This window comes from Calonectris borealis, chromosome 1 (genome assembly GCF_964195595.1).
Source record: "Calonectris borealis chromosome 1, bCalBor7.hap1.2, whole genome shotgun sequence".
Taxonomy (NCBI): Eukaryota; Metazoa; Chordata; class Aves; order Procellariiformes; family Procellariidae; genus Calonectris; species Calonectris borealis.
In genome coordinates, this window is record NC_134312.1 from 48,769,761 (window position 1) to 48,789,401 (window position 19,641).

The 19,641-nt window shown below is 37.4% G+C and overlaps 1 protein-coding gene across 1 annotated transcript in view; it reads right to left on the reverse strand.

Annotated features, from left to right (window-relative positions):
• The window catches only part of KITLG (KIT ligand), a 51,597-nt gene that overhangs the window by 27,869 nt on the left and 4,087 nt on the right, over positions 1–19,641 (reverse strand). The window contains exons 2-3 of the mRNA XM_075140590.1: positions 16,595–16,722; positions 2,377–2,490 (exon numbers count right to left, since the gene is read on the reverse strand). Coding sequence (XP_074996691.1) covers positions 2,377–2,490; positions 16,595–16,722 — 242 coding nt within the window. The remainder of the gene's footprint in view (positions 1–2,376; positions 2,491–16,594; positions 16,723–19,641) is intronic.

Below are 19,641 nucleotides of genomic sequence, written 5' to 3' on the forward strand. Positions count from 1 at the left end.
AAGCAATATCATGTTGGAGTCCATATTATATGTACTAAGGATATACTCCATATAGCAAAAAAACCCTGTAGTTTTTAGCAAAGTAATGTGATCAGTCAGTATTCTCTGTGAATTTCTCCCTTCTGGTATTCACACTGTCAGCTAATGATATTTTGTTTTAAAAGTACTTTAAACCTTGTATTTTTTTTTCATTTTGTTCTCAATGTCAAGTTGTCATGGTGTAGCATTTCAAAAGAGAATGACCAACTTGCAATATAATCAGTTTAATTGAAACCACGAGTTCTTACACTAAATTTAAGATACTAAACTTACTTCCATGTTATCCTTTCAATTCTCAAGTGGCTTTATAGAAATTATTTCCGCATGAAAAATCTATGCAAATATTAACACAGACAGACAAAACAGGGATACAGACTTTCCTCAAAACATTCTCAGACGCACACCTAAAAACAGAGAGAATCCAGGTGTCTGGGCTTTGTATTTTCTGCATCTCTCTGTTATTTCTCCAACCCAAAATATCTTTGAACTTGCTAGTTAGCTTCACCCAAATTTTGCATTTGGTAGAGAGATCTGAAAGGTATGGGTGTAAGTCAGGAGAAGGACTGTACAGCATCCTCACTGAGGAGTGGCCGGAGGAGCTCAGCCTTACCCCACTCTGCTCAGGCTTTGCAGCAGAAGTGGAATGCAACCTGGACAATTGGCAGGGGTTTTCTTCCAGGACAAGCAGCACATACACCAGATCAGTCGCCACACGAAGTCCTTCCTGCCCAGCCAGCAGCCCAAGCAAAAGGGGATATAAATCCGGCAAGCGCTCAAAACGTTGCTCAGGTAGACATCACGTCTAGGGGGCATGGGAGGGAACTAGCAACCATGTTGTATGTAGACAACTAAGAGGCGATGTGGAGGAGGGTGGGGGTACGGAAATGTAGCGCTGCAGGGATATGTGCAAGAACTGCAGTTGCTGGACCAGTCTGGAGGAAGATGTAGGAACACGGTACGGAAAGTCACAGTCAAATTAAAGACTAACCTAATTTTTATGATATTAGGTTTCTTTCATAATTTATCTCAAAAGCAAAGTGTGATTGCTCAAGCTGCATGCAAATTTTTGTAACCTGTATTTATACATTCTTGAAGTTTAAATTGTACTAAAGGGAAAGTTAAAGTGTTTGTTCTGAGGATACATAATTGACAAAAAGTTATTGCTAACCCTGTACTAGACAATTTCACCAGCCCTCACAGGAGTTCTGTTGTTCTGTCATGCTTTCAACAGGTTTAAATCAAAGCTTAATACTCTTTCAAGAGATGAAATATTATCCTGAATAAACATGCCAATACTTCAGAATTCTGCCTAAAGGGACTAACGTGAAGCACTAAGCATTTGAGTAGGACTATAGAGCACCCCCAGAGATTTACACTATGTGCCAATGTATATAACAATGCCCAAAAAAACCAAGTTAAGAACACTGCTCAGGCAGCAAATGCAAGGGACTCCAAATTAAGTGTTTGATAATATTAATGCTGGTATTGCAACCGTTTTTCCATAATGAAGCCATAATTTTCAGCTGAAGTCAAATGTAGACGAAGATATGCTCATTAAATGTTCAGTATATATTATTTCTTTAGAACTTTGGTGTTAGATTCTGCGCTACTGCAAGTTAGCATAATCACTGACTTCAGTGGCGTTAAATACCAACTGACTTCATACAAGGAGGTACAGTTTTCCAGGTTAATGCAGTGTTCAATTAAGTAACAGTTAAAATGTACTTAAATTAATTCAGTTCTTATACAAAGCCGTGAGTCCTTCAGACTTAAACTAGGTACAGCAAGTAGAGAAACACGTTAATGAGTGTAGCCCACTCACACCTAAAGACTGTAAGAGCTGTTCAGTTGTTATTGCCTTGATTGCTACAACGATGACTAATATACTCTTTTTATATACGGCACAAATTTCCCATGTACCTAAGGTAAAGAATTCTGGTTCATTTCAGTTGTGTTTGCCACCAGTCTGCTCCACGCAAATCAGTAACATAAAGACAATACTCTTTCATCTGCATGAGAAACAATCTGATCCCAGACAATGTTTCAGGAAATCAAGACTTTTGACAATTTATATGGAAGTTTGGAGGGAGGAAAACACATAGGTACATACACTACACCTTGGTCAAGAAGGTTGTCTCTTCAATGAACTCTGAAACTATTATCTAGTCTCTGCAAAAGGTTTTGGTTTTGATCAAGTGACAGACATTGATGGATTTTTTTTTTTTTAATATTGCCGTGGTTCTAATATAGATTTGCTAACTTTGCTTAAAATGTAAGTGTCATTAGCCACTGATTATTGTTTAACATAAAGAATAATTTAAAATAAAAGCTACTCACCAATTTTGCAATGTCATTCACATCATCTGTCACTGGATTCCCGCAGGAACTCTGGGCTTTGACAAGAGGATTAAGCAGGAGTAGTTGAAGACAAAAGCAGGTGATAATCCAAGTCTATTTAGTAAAAAAAAAAAAAAAGAAACAAGAAACCCTGAGTAAGCAATCTCCAAACGTGAAGTAAGAAGAGATTGTAGTAATGTTTTTCATATACAAAGTCTAGATGCAACAATACTCTTCATCTTTCATGAGAACATACTCGTACCACTACAGTATCATCTTCATGGCAGGGATCCACAGAAATGCACTTAATTGATCTTCTCTGGAAGCAAGTACCTTTAGAGTAATAATGGAAAACCTGGTATTGAGCCATCAGATTACTTGCACAGGATCCTGCTTAGGTGAGTTTCTGCAAAGTTTACAGACACTAAAGAAGAGAAAGGGACAAACTTTGCAATATTCTTCGTCATCAACATAAAGCTAACTAAACACTTGTCATTCACCTGATAAGGTATTTGATAAACCTGTGCCTCTAATGTGATAGTGGTTGACAAGGAACAAAATTATACCAGACCACAGCAAGATAAAAGGAGAAAGTTCATAATCACAGCCATTACATTTGGGTACTTAAACTGCAAGCAAAACCACAACTGGACTCTGCCCAAATACTGAGATCTCAAGCAGCAATACAATCCATTTTCTGTAGGTGACGTGCCCTGGCCTCTCAGGAGTGGTGCTTGGCTTTGGCACTACATTCCCCTCCTAAATCCTATTAGGAACAGCAATGCAATATACTTACGCAGGCTTGTGAGACTCAGCCAGAAAAGCACCAGATAACTAGCTGCGATGCACCTGGGTGTCTCCTTGGCTACACTGCCTGAACTTCCTCGCCTTCTGTTGTTCCTTGTGCTTCGCTGGTTTCCCACAGAGCCCCGTGCCAAGTTTAAGCTGCAGATCTTTATTTCCAGAATGTTAAAGCATTTAAGTTATGGATAATCAAAAGTTGCCTCGGGTTGTGAAGCTTCTTGTGCCAGCTGACTGAAGCTGTCAGCAAGAGCCGATGATGGTGTACATTTACTGCAAGTATGGAATTTGCCTGTGCAGGCTCCGGAGCCTCCACGAGGGCAGGACTGAGACCAGCATTTGCTTTTGCACGAACTAAGATGCATCTCAGGCCCGTCTATCCCCTGTGACAGGTAGAGAGCTCCCGTCTCCAGCCTTGCCTTCAAATGCTATCCAACCTTTCAATTTAAGACCAAAGCAAATCAAACAACATAGACAAAGCTCTCAAGGAAAGCAGAGAGAGAAAATCACAAATTTAAAATATTAAGTATCATTATAGTAACCTAGAGGGGCTAAGAAAGCATGATGATAAAGATCGCTCAGGAGCTACATAAACATGACAGAACAGTGCCAGGCACTTTCCCTAGAGCTGTTAAATCACAAGTAAATCTCTCTCTTGTATCTTATATCTCTTAAATCTTATATGCATCTTACATCTCAAGTAAAACTGGTCATTCGCTTTCTTAGAATATGGCTTCCTGACTCATTTAGGCAAAACCAGTGTGGGCTGCTGCTGAAAAAGACAACCTAGCCTCCTCCCCTGCCTCTTGCACTGGTATTGATGAGATGGTTTAGCCAGCTGTACCAGGCAGACATCTTCCATTTTTGTTTTCCTGTGCTATTTTTCAGGCAGACCAGCTTCCTGATCCAAGTAACTGAGACAGAAGAAATGCTCTGTTACAGATGGGACAAGCCAGAACGATCCATTTCGGTGGAGCCTGCACTTGGCTTTCCCTAAACCATACTTTCAGATACCACAGGATCATGACAATGAGTAGACTTACACAAAGAAATCGAAAATATTCTAAGCAAAGCACACATTCAATATGCAGCGTGTCTTTTGAGAATGCCTCTTGCTTCAATGTAACTAGCATTTAGAAATACTTTTAATTTAATATTTGCACAAATAATTATTGAGAAGAATTACCTATGTGAAGAAATGAGAATAAGTCTTTCTCACAAAACCCCTGTACCTTATGCTATACAAAGCTTTGCAGTTATATGAACAAGGCAAGCTCTCGGGAGATGCAACGAAGTTGTCAGGCTCAGAGCCACACTCGAGACACAAGAGACAACAACCCTGCGTCTGTTCCCTGCTTTCCAATGAAAAGGTAGTGAGACCTGGAACGTGGGAACCTGGTTCTGCTGACGTTCGTCCTCTTAAGGAATTTGGCCAACCTCGGTGTGTTTGTACCTCTGCTTCTGTCTTTTGCATATAGCAGTGACAGCGATGCTGCTAGTCTCTGAAAGGACCTTTGAGAGATCCTTGCAGTGTATAAGAGCTCAAAGTTGTTTAAGAGCTAGCTTTAAACGGTCAGAGAAACATCTCCCTCTCCTCACATAAGCTCCAGAATCACAGGGGGAACCAAAGGGGACCTCAAGTTATCAGACTACTTCCCCACTACAATTTTTTGGAACAAAATTGTTATAAAAAAGGCAAGAAATTAATGATAACCAGCTCCAAAATGGACTAACTATACTGTTTTCAAGAATTAAAAAAAAATTAGTTCTACCTTCAGAGTTAAACAGTACACCAGCAGTTATGGTCGCTGGGGTTCAGGGACGTTTCCCTGATGTGTTCTTTGGAGATGGGGTCCATGCCAGAAATCACCGATTTCTTTATTGGGTTCCTCAATACTGAGTAGTATGTAAAGGAAAATGGGATTTGTTCACTGACTTGTATCACTGTCATAGGATGATGTTTAATCTAACAGTCTAATAATCAAAAAAGTAACAAAGCTCTTTAGCTGGAAATACTTTTTTGCCAGATCAACTGAGTACTATTAATATAAAGCAGCAGCACTCTACAAATAAAACCAGAACTCTGATGCATCTTGTCAATTTTTATACTTCTGGATCTAAAGACAATCCATACATGAACCTTAAAATCACTACACATTTTATAATTATGCAAAAAAATACACTTTTTTTCTAAGTAAATAATGGGATTTAAAAGCATAGTAATTTTTATAACTGCTATTAAAAACAAATGCTTTGTAAATTTTGAGATGATCTGAGGTTTTTCTTGCTTATTTGTTCCCTGTGTCATTCAACAGGAACTGAAAATTTGCAAAATAGTGGTAGTTTCAACATGCCTATTATCCAAAATCTTTTAATTATTTGCACTTACAAAATATTTATATTACACATGCCTACAGGCACATTGTATGTAAGGACTGTATAGATCAAAGAGCTAAGTTATTTTTGTGTTATTTACTGATGACCAAACCTGCTGTTTGAGCAAAACTTGAATAGACTGAATTCAATCAAGGACAGAACAAAAGGGAAGCTTAAACAACAGCTTTATAAATAGAGATTCCAGTTTTACACTTTACTAAGCACAAATGAAAGTTACCCACACAGTACTCATAACAGATTTCCATATATAATTACTTCTAAGCTAAAATGGGATTTTCAAAGCTGGCCACAGTGTTTAATCACACATCATCTACCAGCATCAAATTGAAGATATATGGCAGACAGGAGGCAGACCTATATACTAAAGGGCCTCTTCCTATTTTTGGCTCAAAAATTATTCAGTTGTTTTTATACTCTGAAAACTCTTACATACGGAATATTTAAGTTGCTTTTGTGAAAGCGGAAAAAACAATTATTAGACTGGAAAGAATAATTCAAATTAAAGACTTCAAGTATACACTTTTGATCATTCTGCAAATGATTATTATTATTGCTTATAAGCCACAATCTATAATTTCAGTTAACAGCATTTTAGAGGCTTAGCTAGCAATCCGATGTGTTGAAGGCCAGCCTTTCAGCTGTAAATCAACAACTTTTTCATTTATGTTCCTCATTTACGATCTGGAGTGTTGACAAAGGCTGCTGAATGAGTGCTTCAGCATCTTTTTCACAGTATGCTATCAAAGATACTCAATCACACTGGTTAATGTTCAGCTAATTCCTTAAGTGGAAAGCAGCAAGGGGAATACCACATTGCTAAATAACCCAAACATTGGAAAGTCTGGACATTTCCAAATATCTAGTTTGTTCTAGATTTGTTTGATAACAATTCTAATCATAAGTATGGAGAAATCATCATCAAAAAAAAAAGGCAAATAATAAAATGCAAAAAACCATTAAGCACAGGGAGAGTTAGTAACTACACAGATGAATGGGTTCTTCATTATAAAATTTCTTGCATTCAAATCATGTTAGTCACAGAATTTTTCAGCCCAGTTTCTTGAGCAAATCATCCAGTTAACCACAACCAAGCCCCAGCTGCAGTAGGGTTAGCTGACAATGTGGAACAATATTCACCCTGGGCCAGGCTTCCCAAATTTAGTTTTCATTTCTGCTAATGCTGGGGTAGGAACATCTCTCAATATTGGCTCCTCAAGCAGTGTTTGCATGCTGCTTTGCAGAGGTGCAGCTTGTGAACTTCTGCCATAGACAACATTGGTTGGTCAGTCACAGATAGCTAACAATGTTCATACTTATGCCTTAAAAAGCCTTTTGTAAGAAGATTCAGCGAAAATGAATTTTTTTTTTTAACCACAAAGATTCAGAAGCATAAAAGCACAATAATTATTTCATATGTCTACTATTCTATTTAGTTATTTAGCTGTAATAGAGATAATTAAAGTAATGGAAGAACTGTCTTTAACCAATTAAGAAATTTACTGTCAGCGTGGAAAAATCTAAAGTGAAATAAGAGCATTTATACAGAATGTAATCCATTTTCATGGTATTCAGCGACACCTTCACCTGTGCAAATGACAGCGCTAACTTTAGTACTCTAAACGGCTGTGCCTAAATACTGCTTAAATGCTAAATATTGTTCAGGCCCCCAAAGACTGTTAGGTGTAGAAAAAAAAGTCACCCACCCACAACCACCTAGTTCTGGAAGCAGTGAAGTATTTTGGCAAGCACATTTGGAACTAGAAAGGTCCCTAGACGCTCTCAGGTAGCCTGGAGATGACTTCAGTGTAGTTGGAGGAAACACTGCATGATCCCTGAATAACACATTAAGTCCACCCATCATTGTCGTTCAAAAGACTGGCACCAGTCTAACCAAATATAACAGCCTATCAACTAGGGTGCTCACTAACAAGTGACAGACCTGGGTTAAATTTCCTCTAACCAAGGTAACTCCAACTCACGGATATCTATATTTCTCTGATACCTACCTCATAATTACCACTGGAGGCACTTTCCCACCTGTGATGGCTTCCTAGCCAGAAGGGGCAAAATGGGAGTACACTGACATTCCTGACCCTTATTTTTCAGAACATTTATGCATTTTACACTGGCAAGCCATTCTGTAGAAAAAAAAGACATATTCGCTGCACAGGCATCAGAACGCTTATGTGTATCCTCGTCTTGCACATGCTCTTCCATCTGGGCACCCTAACTTCTGGGAAGCTCCCCAGTCAACATGCGAGTTTTCTTGAACAACCTTTTGGCAGTCCACTGAACAAAATGGAGGCCAACTCCAGCTCAGTGAGTCACCCTCCTGGGGTGAAACACCTAAAAATCTCTGGATCACACCCTACGTACTTTGTTATGATTACAAAAAGCAGATGCATACTTTTCTAGTGACTGATACTATTCTTCAATACAATGATGTGTAGTAGGGAGAATGATGATAAAAGTAAACAAAATTCATCAGGGAGTATCAGAGTGATTTATTTGGATTCTGATATAAACACAGACTACAGAAATGCTGGTCACTCTTTTTCAGAGTAAGTTTTGGAGTGCTTTAGATGTGAAATATTTGAACATGTATTCAGTTTTTTACAAAATGCAGAATACTCTTCTACCCAGTTCTGCATATAATATCTAAAATATATAATACGAGGGTACTTCATGGGGTAAAGGGGAAGGAAATTAATGAGTTATTGTTACAAACATAAGCAGGGAAAGGTGCCATTGCCCTCTACATTCAAATGAGTTCAACAGGCAACCTGCTTTCACAGCTGTTTAATCTTTTTGTGACATTCTGTATTTGCCTTTCCATGATGTTCCCAACCATAAAACCTCTTCCCCCTAACCTTTGCACGCTCACTTGCTTTTCCGTGAGGGACTTCTGGAATGCCTAATGACAACTGACAAGAGCAGGATTTTTCTGCTAAATGTCCATTTGGTGGCAGAATGCTAAAGTGGCACTTGCCGGACTCCACCAGTCACATGTGCAAAGGAAAAGCCAACTGCTGTATCCAGATGCTTACAGACCTTGTTCTAAGGTACACTGTTAATGAATCAAAAATAACTCTATTCAGGTCAATGGATAAAAATAGTTCCAAACCTGTTAAACGCCAATACAGAACTACTTTTTCTTCACTATTTTTTCTTCAGCTGGAAGGAGAAACGATTCTCTAGTTCTGCCAAGTTATGCACATCTTTTTCCTGAGACAGACAAATTTAAGATACATGGTCTTACTGTGCTGAGAAAATGATGAATCACACTATTCTTTCCCACCATCCAGATCTTGGGAAAACTAGGAAGCTGCTTAGACTATATGCCAACTTCATTTCATGCAACCTGAGGCCAATTGCTACCATCCTCTACCCCTTCCAGCTCTCCTTGACAGATGCAGAAGCAGCAGGCTCCTCCAACCAATGTGCTACTCTTGCACTTAGTAAGGTGCAACCCAACTCCTGCTGTGTTTGGTTCGTGTGTTTCAGCTGGAACCAACACGGACATGATAAGCAAAAGGAAGTGTAAATTGATACAGAGTTTGCTTTGCAAATCAATGTAATCCAGGTATTTTGTAATTACAACTACAAAACAGTGTTTTTAATGTGTAAATTAATGTATTTATTTTCCATCCCTGTAAGGCTACCAACGTAAAATATTTGGCTGTCCTAAAAATGTTGGCTTTGACTCTTTAAAAAAGTTCCATAATAAATTTTGTCCATTCTTTAATCTCACTTGATAATCAGGGATTCAGGCAGTTTCCATGCATCCTAAATCTGTCCTGGATGACAGCCAGTTTGTTTAGTTCCCAAACACTGGGAAGTGAAGTTACCAAGAGACAGGTAATTATATATGGATGTTGCCTCTGGAGCTTGTGTTAACGGCGTCCAAATAAATATTTACTGATCATCATCCATCAGGTGGCATTCTAGTTCTGTAAAGAACCAGGAGTTTTATGGACAAAAATGTTTCAATTGGAAGAAAGGTTAAAAATAAAACACCCATATATTTTGAAAGAAATCTTCCTGTTAAGTCATAATCAGAGATTATGAGGACTTTCAGAGGTCCTGTGTTTAGTACAGTCTTTTTAGGACATATGTAGTGGCAAAGGATTTTTTTTTTTCCCCTCCTTGTAAAGTTCCATCACAATCATCCAGGATTGGTACTGAAGTGTTACATTTTTCTATCCCACTTTAGAGTGATAAAGACCAATATTTATTTGTTCTGTTAACAGAGACACTGAGATCCAAAATACCTACACAATCAAAATAGAAATAAGCAGAAGACCAGACTTCAGCTGACTCAACAAAACCTCCCACAAACTCCAAAGAGGAGGTTGTCTTCCCCTCCCCCGCTCCTGGGAACTTACAAAAGAGTTTTCTAGCATAAATCCAAAGGCATTTTTAAGTAATTGAAAGGGGAAAGGCAAAGTAAGATACAAGATTATCTTGGCAGGGAGGACAAGATTCTCACATTGTATGGAGGTGGATGATCTGACTTCCTCAGGGAATGAAAAGACATTCTCTTAACTAAAATACTTAATTAAAGATTGTTTTTAAAGAACTATTTCAGATGTCTTGCTTGTTTGCCAAGTTTGTGCAAAAAAATTAACTCTTTTGAATATTCTTTTGAATTATAATGAGAGTGTATACAGAGCCACCCTTTTTAATCTTAGACCTTCAAGCACCAGTAAAGGAAATGGAATAAGAGTTGTTACAGAAATTCTGTACTGATCTTTAATTCTTACCATCTGCTACAAAGTACATGGAATTTGAGTAGGGACAACTATTACACTACAAAATTAAAAAAAAAAAAAAATCAAGAACAGCAAAAATATCAGGTATTTTGATACTTGGCATACGATGAAACTCATGTACATGATGAAAATGTCTTTGTCCTCCCTAGTATTTCATTCGCAGTATGAAGTAAAACAGGTTAAGTGTATTCTTACTCTTTCACACGCATAAACTTTGCTAGAAAGTAAACTCTATTATAAATCTGAAGAGTTTTCAGTTCATGCTTGAGCCTGTGGAAAGAGAACATCAGGAAAAAATATTCTTATATAAAATTAAAAGGTTTTCAGGCATCTTCTTTTTGTTTTCAATCCTTTTATACTTTCTTGTATAAGTAGAGGATGATTTTTGAAATACAAATCACAAACTGGTCAGCTTGGTCTTAAACCAAAGACATGTCCTCAGAAAGACACTGTTCTGTTTCTGAACTCTGACTTTCTTTGATAACATCCCTGATAGGCCCTGTATCTTTATAGGGATATAAATTCAGAACTAATTTCTCTGACCTACTCGACATGAGAGACCTCATTAGAAAAGGGTAATTGCTGAACACAGACTAAAACTAGATGCCAGTACAGTCCAGATTAAGTGTGTTTCATCCACCTACCTTAATTGTATTACATCCTTACAATTACAAGCTTAGATGTGATTAAAGAACACTGTTTGGATCTCTCGGATATGCCAACACCAGTATAAGCTTTGACAGCACTGAAGGATGATATTTTTTCACATCAGTATTGTAGTATATATCGTTGAGACTATTCATTTCCTGACTTTTTACAGCTGCTGTCTACATTGGTGGTCTACAAAAGCACTCAGGATAAAGTGAGAAACAGAGGTTGCATAAATGATATGGTTTGCACCATGATCATGGGATTGAGCTCCAGCAGCTTTCCTCGGTCCCTCTGCCATTGTGAAGATGTCATGACCAACATCAGTCAAATGTGGTACTCTGCAGTCCATCCAGAAAAGCTCTGGCATCATCTGCTACTAAGGCAAATGAGATCAGTAACCTGAATTCTAACACACAGGGATAGGTCTAGGCAGTCCTCCTCAACAGGCAATCAAAAAACTGGTATTCCTGGAGCATAAATTTCTTGACTGACTTTATTTGCCCCATTCAACAGCAGGTATCAGTTTTCAAAGTCACTGTGGGCTTCAGGTAACTCCTGGGATAGGTAGGCTCCAGATACAATTCTGTTATATCCTACTCCTTTGATGCCACAGACAGCTTACATTTGTAATAGGATTGGATAAAACCAAATAGAAAGAGTGGAGGAGTCACGTGGGAGTGGAGGGAATAATCATAGAATCATAGAATCATTTAGGTTGGAAAAGACCTCTAAAATCATCGAGTCCAACCACAAACTTAACACTGCCAAGTCCACCACTAAACCATGTCCCTAAGCACCATGTCTACACGTCTTTTAAAGACCTCCGGGGATGGTGACTCAATCACTTCCCTGGGCAGCCTGTTCCAGTGCTTGACAACCCTTTCAGGTTTCCTAATCTTTCCTAATATCCAATCTAAACCTCTCCTGGCACAACCTGAGGCCATTTCCTCTCGTCCTACCACTTGCTACTTGGGAGAAGAGACTGACACTCACCTGGCTACACCCTCCTTTCAGGTAGTTGTAGGAGCGATAAGGTCTCCCCTCAGCCTCCTTTTCTCCACAATAAATAACCCCAGTTCCCTCAGCTGCTCCTCATAGGACTTGTTCTCTAGACCCTTCACCAGCTTCGTTGCTCTTCTTTGGATGTAATCCAGCATGTCAATGTGTTTCTTGTGGTGACGGGCCCAAAACTGAACACAGTATTCGAGGTGAATCTTGGGAAATTTTTCCAGATCTTCACTATTCCGATGGTTAAAAGCCTTCTTGTACTGTCCAGTTTAAGTGTACAGATAGCAGTTTATATTAATGTGTTCTCATGGCAACGCTGCTCCTTTGCTTATGTAGTTATATTCCCATCTTTCCGGTTTGTTCTCTTGATGTATTTATGGAGATCAACCCTACTATCTGAGTATTCGTTATGCCTAATTAAAAAGCCCATCTGACTTCCAGTGCTCCATGACACAGAAGCAACATAAAAAACCAAAAACTCATGGAAAATAAACAAAGCATTCCCTTTCTCTTACCTCCTCTCAGATTACAAATTGTATTTATTTACTCTCTATAGTAACTTAGTTTCACAGGCTCTTCTCTCCAGCAAATGTGAATAGAGGATTACCCTACCTCTTACTGAGCATTGTTGCGGCCATTACAATGGATGCAGTATCCAGCCAGGTGGTTGCTTCTGAAGTCAAGAGAAGCGAATAACTTAAAGTGTTGATTTTAAGTCATGCAACTTTTAAAAAGAATAGCTCCTCATTAGTCAGAGCAGTTTCTCCCGTTGATAAATAACAGCCAACATAAAAGGTACTCCCAATTTACGCACACAAAAGGTGGCTTCTCTGGATATATTCCAGACAGTAGCACCTGCATCAACTTAAAAAGGCTTGGAACAGGAAATCTCAATGCACCAGAACTGAGAAGTTTTCACTTTGACCCCCCAAAACCTCAGTTGTTAACTTTCCTAGTCAGAATGTAACATGTATTTTTCTCTTGTAAAATGTTGGTGAGGAAAGTGATTTTGTATTTTGAAGACATTAAAAAAACCCCAAACGACCGGATATTTAGCCAAGCCTGTGGTCAAAGTTTTCAACACCCATTACAACATTGATGAAAGAAGGTCATTCTGCTTTTCAGCTGCTTTAAATCTTGGATCTTTTGGGAGATCCTTAAGGGATATTATAGGTTTCCTGCCATCATCAGTGGTGACACCTAAAATATTGAACATAAGTAATAAAAGCTGTTACTCATTCTTTCAGAATTCAAAAAATACTTTCACAAGCACAACTCTAAACCTACATCATTATCTTGGAGCATGTAATAGGGATGAAAAATATTCTTCACACACTGCTCTATTGTAGGATGAAAGAGTGCCATTACACGACTCAGCTGCAGAAACAGGACCAGGTCATGGTCTTCCATAGTGAAGCTTGAGTTTCTGCGCCTTCTCACTATTTTTCATTTCATCAAGAAATTTACTATATTGGACATAATGTCTATTAATGATGAGCCTGTATACCATTTATGTTTTAGAAATGTGGCTTTACAGATTTAACACAGTGTTTTACAAGCATCTTGCATACAAAATCCTATGCTAAGTCAATAGAAAACCTAGCATGTGCCATAAGTGAATATTCAGAGGAAAAATTAACATAACAGTGCCTAGTTTGTTAGAAACAGTTTGAGTTTTAAAACAAATACATAACCCTTTCCACACCATGTTCTGTTTCCAACAAAACACATGTTGTTAGGCAATGGAGTCAGCTTCCGGTCCCATAAACAGCCACTGCAGACATTTTAACAATAATCTATAGTTAATTTTTACAAAACTGCAGGAGGTTTCTGGAAAAGAATTTTTCAGGGGAAAAGATTAAAAGCACCTACAAGCAAGCCATTTAAAAGCCAGCATACTAAAAAACCAACAGAACTGAAAGTGAAACCTGCATCTCCTGCTTTGGTGCTAAGTTTTCATCTTCCTTTATCAGGAGATGCGGGAAAAACACTGAAGACTTTGAGCTTGTTGAACTTATTTGTCCCAATAAAAATCCTGTTGTTCTTTGTTCATTTATATAGTGTTTCTTGATACAGTAGTTAGCTAACCAGAAGGTCTGTCGCGATATTACCCTGGGAAATATGTAAATTTAAACCTTACCATTCAAAAACTTGGAGCATATGACTGAACATTTGTCAATACTCAAATGAAGTTTCAATGAGCCCCTCAGAAGCAATATTGCTAGGCTTACGTTCTTCCTAGACTTATTTAAAAGTATTCCTTTTCAAGATTTCAGTAGATCTTGATTTTGTACTTCTTCTTATTGCACCTGGCAAGCTGAGCTGTACGTATTAGTAGTGCACCAAGAAATGTTTGTGAGAATCATGCAAGTTTACCTCAGCTGTTTCCAAATAACACAGAGTAAAACAAAACCAGATTTAAATTGTTTTCTTACTGGAAAAAAAACCCCAACCTTTTCCAGATCCTGATTTCAACTCAATTCTCTCATATTTATTCATGAAAGGTACCCAGTAAATAATTTTACTTCCAAAAAATGCTCTAAGCTCTTAGACAGCATTTTATTTCCTACATAATTTGAATCGGGTGCTTTCCTATACATACTCAAAACCCAAGTAAACAATTTAGCTTTAAGGTAACGATCTGTGAAAGAATAACACAATCTTACATTTACACTGTTATTAGAATATAAGAACATTAAGAACAAATCTAAATTTTTTTGTGAAAAGAATATTTAGCTGAAGTGATAGACTGATGGATGAGATTAATCTCAAATACCTTGAAGTTACAGCTTGTGGGACTGCAGACAAATCAGGTAACTGACACATCAAATTAGAAACTAATCTTCAAAACATTTAAGTATGCTTGCAAAACAACGTAAGCACTGGGCAGGCAATAAGCCATTTACCTCAGCAAGCTGGAATTACAAATACATTATGACTTGTCTTAAAGCAATTAAGTTGGTATATTAGTAGGAACAAATAAACTATTTTTTTTTAAAGTTTTCAATCTAAATTGAAAACATTTCCATATGTCAAAAATAACGAAGTGATTATTATTCCAACTGCACATCTTTTTACCACAGAAAATGAACATCAATTCCTTTTTCATAATTTACTGAAATGCATCGTGCCATTGTTAATTTTAAAAGTTCTTTCTGAAATTATTTTCATGAGACGTATGCATTTTTTTCTTTAAAAGAAAGCAAATTGCCAGAACGGCCATTTTAGGAATTTGAAACAATGTGTAAGGTTGTTCCAGGACAATATAAGTTGAAGATGGCAAAAATGGGATGGGATGGGACTGATTGAAATGCTTCCTATAACATAAAAAGCCAGTGACTGCATTACTGCATCAGAAACTCAAATATATTTTGAATTCCTATGCACCCCTAAAAGGGGGCACTTTTAAGCACCTTTTCCTGTTGATACTGAAGTACTGGACAAAAGTATCTTTCAAGGATGGTCCATGGAAACTCCTTCAATGGCTAGAGCTATGCAACATGTCGGCATTGCATAAAATTTTGAGAGTTCTAATCATTCATACTTATGCGCTAAAAGAAAGATCTTTTATATAAATGTCTCAGCTGTCACTGCTTTCACATGTAATTGGAGTTCAGCTACAATATATTTCAAAGGGTTTTCCTTTTCTCAAAACTAAAGGCTGAATTGTTACAGATGGTAATTTTGGCAGATGGTTGTAAATGAAACCGAGTTTATAATTAGGCCAAATCTGACTTGTGCAATTAAGGCAATGAAGATTGGGAAAATAAGAAGTGTCAGATCGGTACATGATCAGTCTGGTAGCCACAGAAAACTGAAGGAACCTTATCATTCACACTTACACAATATATTGCCTATTTGAAAATTTCTTAATTGCATGAATTAGAAGATAAGCAACCTTTCATGCTCAGAGTGTAAACTAAAGTAAACATGGCTTTTTCCCTACTTAAGTGTATAATCCTTTTTTCTTCAGTCGAGGTTAATGAGATGGTCTGAAGCAATCTAACAGCTCCCTGCTGCTGAGAGAGGGCTCTTAGCATCTCCTTCTCCACAGCTTCCTTCCCTCTGACATTCACCCGACCCCTCCACAAGTCAATAAATTCACAGACAGTGACTAGCAATTCAGCTCAGAGACAGAAAACTAATCCCTGAGGAATGAGTGGAGGAGGAGAAGAGATGTGCAAGGATGAGAAGACTAGGACTATCCTTTCGGTGGGAGTGACCTCTTGGGCTCACTCTGACATTTATCAAGCTGCATTTCAAGCCATATTATATCTAGTGTCAAAAAGCTTTCCAGACTGGTAACTGTGTGTGAAGGTAGCATTGCCTGTTTTAGCATCTTCTGACTTTCAACTGTGTTAAATATTTCTTTGCTTTTGTACCAAGAAAAGATCAGTAATGTCCAGTAATCATTCTCTCCACTACTTCTTGCATATCACTCAGTAGTTTCTTGCCCCCAGTTTTCAGTCCCCCTTCACATGCATATTGTTTCCATATCTTGCTTTTGCCTATTTTAGGACCACTATTTCTGTTATATCCTTTTTTCTGATGGGGCAACCAGGACTTTTTTCAAGATGGCTGACTATCACCTTCATAAAAGCGCTACAGTTTTTACGTTTCTCTTTCTGCTCGTACTGCATCCCAATGTGTCGATTGATTTGTTCTACTACAGGTATAACATAGGGATTTTTCATCCATTTTTCCTGACCAAGTATTGCTACAAGAACATTAAAAAAGAGCTTGTAAGTAGTTTTTATAACTAATGAAAACTGCTGTTATTAATGTAGTTACAATTGTAGTTCAAAACATTCCTTCCAAAATGCATCCCCCTTGCTCTTCAACACCACGAACTCCACTTGCCATCATGCCATCTGTTCTCCTATCTTCTCTAAACCTTTACAAAGTTCCACAGAATCTCTTTTAATTTCAATTAACCTGAGTAATTTATGTAGCTTGCACATGTTGTCATCAATCTGTGAACCCTCTTACCAGATTGAACTATATGAGGTTGCTGACAATTAAGAGAACATTACCTCTTAGGTTTTTGCCATATTACAAATTAATAACTTATTCCTGCACTTTGTTTTCTGTCCCTAAATAATTTTTTCCTCAAACTGTTTTGATAAGGGAGATACAATATGGGGCTACTTAGTTTTCTTCTTAGACTTTTTTTTTTAATCTAAATAAGCCATTTCAATGCTTTCTCTTTATTCACCCATTTTGAAACACAGAGAATTTTAGTACGTTCAAAGGATTTCTTTTACGGGAGCTGGGCTTTTCTACTCCTTTCATTGAACTCTATTAATATAGAGTTCCCACCTTCCTTCTACTGACTGATTTAAATACAGCAAGATCTGCTGACAACACAATAGAGGCAAGCTGTCAAGAAAAATTCTTTTTTAAACTCTGGACATATTCATTAACTCTAAAGACAAGAATTAAGAGTTAATGTGTTAAGACTTACTATATATTTAAGAAAATGAAGGGAACACCAGGATCACCTATTTTTACCAACTAATGAACACCTTGACTTTACTGTAAAATTAACCTGAGTTATAATTTATATCCTGCCCCACAATTCCCCTACATTTCCAGGAAGAAGACACACATTCCCATGATATAAACCAATGTGCAAGTGCTCTCAGCTTAGAGCAAAGAGACACAGGATATATCCCAGCTAACTTCATTGTCACAGAATTGTGACCGCAGAATTAGTATGAATGTCATTCAAATGCTGCCTCAATGTTTTTTCTTGAGTTACGCTAACTAGAGAGAATTGTAAATATCTAAACTTAAACCTGAAGCTCCACTTGTGGCTTTCCTTAGAAATTGCAGAAATTGTGGGGTAAACATACCGAAAGAAGAAGTTGAGTCAGTCAGTTTGCGGCTGGGTATGACTATGGAGATGCAGTACAACTGGAAGAAAAATAATCTGAGAAAAAAGCTCCCTAAGTCTGTACAATTTTGGAGAAATATAAATGCCTATTAAATACAGATGCTTATAAAATATAATTCTAAAGACACCAGTAATACAGTACTTTGAATTCAGTAAATAACTGATAAGAAATGTTAGGTATCCTCACAACATTTGCATCGATGTGACAGAATGCAACCCTTTGGAAAAACAGCTATTTTACCTGAATTTTACTGATGATTTTCACGGGGGTTACTTATAAAAAATGCAGCTATAAACTGTGTGCGTTCACTTATAGAGCTTTACATTTGGTCAAAAGTATCCATGTGTATTAGAAAGAACCACAGTTGTCAGTAGTGAAACTATTCTGATACATGTCCAACAGCATCCTTGATACAGATGTGCTGATAAAGAAACTAATACAAATATTGACACAATATAATATGATTTCTTAGATGATTTATACACCTAGTTCTCACAAGTTTCCTAGGATTGCTCTTCTTAAAGAGGACACATTAAATTGCCCGGCCTATCATGAAGTTTCTTTGGCTTCTACAATTAATCTCACAGAAAATATATCCCATCATTAAGAAGATTAGTGCAAATCCCCTTGGAGTATATACTTTTCAATGTCTACACTCGAAAATTCCAGTAAGACGTTAGGTATTTTCATAAGTGATGCAGTTCCTTAGCAAGTCTACTTAAGTGATACTTGTCAAATTGTACAGGAAAAAAATTCTTCCCAGTTTCATAGGAATTGTGCCATTTGCTCTGAAATAAGTAATGGAGTGTGTATGTTAAGAAGAATCTATCATAGTGAATAAAGCCAAGAAGCACATCATAGTTTGACAATTAGCACTTTAAACAGGTACAAATTCAACAGTAACTGAAATAACGTTCTTGGATGCAAAGCAAAAGGGACTTGTTTCAATAGAAATAAACCAGTAGGCTAAAATCAGATTAATTTCACATATGTCTCAGACCTTTTGTAGAGGTCAACAACATTCTGTTACAGTGGGAAATGACCAAAAGCACTGTAGACAATCTGACTATTACTGGCAAATGTCTAGCTGATCCCAAAAACCTGTATGTGAGAAGAGATTTTTTTAAAATGTGCTGAGCAGAAAGAGAAGAATGACAGGAAATTCACTCCAGTTGATTTAAAGAATGTTTTAGGCCAGAATTTTTTAAAGGCCAAATGAAAACACTGAACTAGATATTTCTAACATGTTTAGGTAACAAAGCTGAGAGATACAGGAGAAAGCAGTAACAATTACTTCTAAAAGGATTTCCTTTGGTGTCAAAAAGTACCTGACTCTTCAAAAAAAAAAAAAGAAAAAGAGCAAGAATTTTCTTAAAATATTAAGAAAATTACTGAAATTATGGAGGAAAAAGTATTGTTACTTCTAGAAATGGCAGACCAATATTTCAGAGGGCTCTTCATAACTGTATTAGTAGCTTACGAGTGTCATCATATGAATAAACAACATATTCCATAGAACAGCAGATACATTCTAATCCTGAGATGCTTACTTTTTACAGACAAGATGAAATACAGGAAAAACAGGCTATTCAGAGGATTAATGTTCGAAGTGGGCCTCGGAAAGATTGTGGGAATTAAAAATGGCCACTGGACAGACTACTACAAAAATTCTAGAAAACATTCAACAGAAATGAAGCTTAGATTGCATGGAAGGAAACAGGATGGTGACAGAGACATCT